This window comes from Musa acuminata, chromosome BXJ2-4 (assembly GCF_036884655.1).
Source record: "Musa acuminata AAA Group cultivar baxijiao chromosome BXJ2-4, Cavendish_Baxijiao_AAA, whole genome shotgun sequence".
Taxonomy (NCBI): Eukaryota; Viridiplantae; Streptophyta; class Magnoliopsida; order Zingiberales; family Musaceae; genus Musa; species Musa acuminata.
Genome location: NC_088341.1, coordinates 28,760,048 through 28,762,500, shown reverse-complemented (window position 1 = coordinate 28,762,500; position 2,453 = coordinate 28,760,048). Strand labels below are relative to the sequence as shown.

Below are 2,453 nucleotides of genomic sequence, written 5' to 3'. Positions count from 1 at the left end.
AAAAAGGCATAAACCCAAGTATATGCCATGATGTCACCTCATTTGGAATTTGAGACAAAGGAACAATCTAGTATGGTCAAAAGCTTTTCCAGCAAGCCAGAAAAGAGAAGATGCAGATGCTCATCTCTTCTCTTCTTCTATACATTGCCACCCACACAGAACCTACAAGATACAGGAAAAAAACAGAGCAAGCACCGACGTTACCACTTTACAGTCTCTCTCTCTCTCTCTCTCTCTCTCTCTCTTTGTTCGTCTGGCATAGGCTCCTTCAGTGGTCACCTGACTTGGGTGTCAAGCAAAAAGGCATAAACCCCAGTATATACCATGATGTCACCTCATATGGAATTTTGAGAGAAAGGAACAATCTAGTATGGTCAAAAGCTTTTCCAACAAGCCAGAAAAGAAAAGATGCAGATGCTCATCTCTCTTCTTCTTCTATACATTGCCACCCACTCAGATCCTACAAGATACAGGAAAAAAAAAAAGCAAGCACCGACGTTACCACTTTACAGTCTCTCTCTCTCTCTCTCTATATATATATATATATATATATCAAATAGAGATTTCTTCCAGCTTTTCTTGCAGCCACAGAAAGATCCCGAGAAGTACCGTACGCTAAGGTGAGTGAGTGTCTCGGCTTGGTTCCTCCCCTCCGCATGTGATCCAAGGATGCCCTGTAAATATTTATCAGGTCAGAAGCTAGAAATATTTCTAAAGATAAAAAGAAAAATCTTATACCGAATTAAGAGACCAGCATTGAAGGTCAAAAGACACGATTTTTTATTATATTTTAATATGGGAAAAGCACATAATTAAGCAAAATCAGCCCAAAAAATAGAAATATTACCATTTTTCCCCAACACAAAACTTTCAACAGCGGAAGAAAAAAACTGAATGATTACCATAAATTAGCAATTCCTATAACTTTCACCCCAAGAACTGAGGTCTTAGAGAATCCATGAGATCCAAGAACAAAAGCCACAGAGATCCATAAATCCGTAGTTGGAAAGGACGGAACAAGATCTAAGTAGAGATGAAAGGGTTCGAAAGGGACTAACTGAGGACTTGCTCGGCCAAGAATCTTCTGGAGACGTCCTTGCAGAGCATCCGCCGCAGCAGGTCCTTGGCTGCCGGAGACACCGACCGGAAAGCCCTCGATGGGAACCTCAAGTTGGCCCTCACTACCGCATCGAACGTCTCCGCCACCGTCTCCCCGTAGAAGGGCGGCACACCCCCGGTCAGCATCATGTACATCACCACCCCCACGCTCCACACGTCCACCTTCTCCCCGTACTCCCGCCCGGCCACCACCTCCGGCGCCACGTAGCACGGCGTCCCGACCACCCCACTCATGGGTACCCGTTCCCCATATGCGCCGAGGAAGCACTCCGCCGACCCGAAGTCAGCCAGTTTGAGCCGCCCACGCGCGTCGAAGAGCACGTTGTCCGGCTTCACGTCCCGGTGCGCGACCCCCCTCAGGTGGCACGCCGCGACGGCCTCCGTAAGCTCCGAGACCACTGCCGCCACCTCCTGCTCCGGAAACGGAGCCCCTTCGCAGGCGGCAATCCGGTCGCAGAGGTCGGGGCCTTCGAGGAGCTCCACCACCAGGTGCACCCACTCGTCGTCCTCGTAAGCGGCGTAGATCTGCACCGCGTGGGGGTTACCGGCGGCGGCGAGGTGGTGGACCTTCGCCTCCCGCTCTACGCACTCGCGGTCGGTGGCGTCCGCGAGGAGCCTTTTCTCGACAGACTTCAGGGCGAACTCCTCTCCCGTCGCCGCCGATCTGCACCGCCGGACCACGCCGAACCGTCCACGCCCGATCTCCGCGCCGATCTCGTAGTCCCTCACCAGTGCCTCGCTCATAGCGCTTCGATTGGATCTCAACGGTCAACAATTACTCTCCTACCGCCTTCTATCCCTCCCTCTCCTTGCCGGTACAATTCCTCGGCTTTCCCCTATTTATAAACTGCATGGGATCTCATTTGGCACCGGGAATATTCCTTTGCACATTTGACACCGCGGGCGAACCGATCAAGCGGATCTCCCAATCAGACGGATATGTCGTCTCCAGAACTTAACCGCCCTTGATAGTTACCAAGTTCTACTATCCGCTAATCGCCCCTACTTCACAGTTACAATTACGAAATGAGCCAAAGGAGCTCCAATATGTTAAGACAGAAAGAAGAAGCGTCACGATGAGTGGTCTGGTGAAGCATATAAAACAAAAGATTAATTAAAAGAAATAATGTTTGGTTGGTTTTAACTGCTAACGAAGCCTTCCAAAGTTATAAGACGTCTAATATGTTGGACTAGTGCCTGTCAGCTTTAAAATCTATTTCTAACTTGAGGAATCGTGTCCGATTCGATCTTGCTCGATGCTTCGGCACAGCGAGTGCGGCGCTGGAGACGTGGGATGTGGCCCACCGCTTGAATTTGGGCGACTGCCACAGTTG

The 2,453-nt window shown here is 50.0% G+C and overlaps 1 protein-coding gene across 1 annotated transcript; it reads right to left on the bottom strand.

Annotated features, from left to right (window-relative positions):
- Window positions 1-369: 369 nt before the first annotated feature.
- On the bottom strand, window positions 370-1,942 carry LOC103974892 (phosphoenolpyruvate carboxylase kinase 2). The gene is made up of 2 exons (XM_009389797.3): window positions 1,059-1,942; window positions 370-674 (listed from the first exon to the last, which is right to left on the bottom strand). Exons 1-2 carry the CDS (start codon window positions 1,861-1,863, stop codon window positions 616-618), a joined length of 864 nt encoding a protein of 287 aa, XP_009388072.2. The 5' UTR covers window positions 1,864-1,942; the 3' UTR covers window positions 370-615.
- Window positions 1,943-2,453: the final 511 nt, after the last annotated feature.

Bases quoted from the DNA above. Each gene is read 5' to 3' on its own strand.
- LOC103974892 (XM_009389797.3), bottom strand. From the start codon at position 1,863: ATGAGCGAGGCACTGGTGAGGGACTACGAGATCGGCGCGGAGATCGGG. The intron at 675-1,058 runs GTTAGTCCCTTT...AAATATTTACAG, and splicing joins CTTGGCCGAGCAAGTCCTCA to GGCATCCTTGGATCACATGC.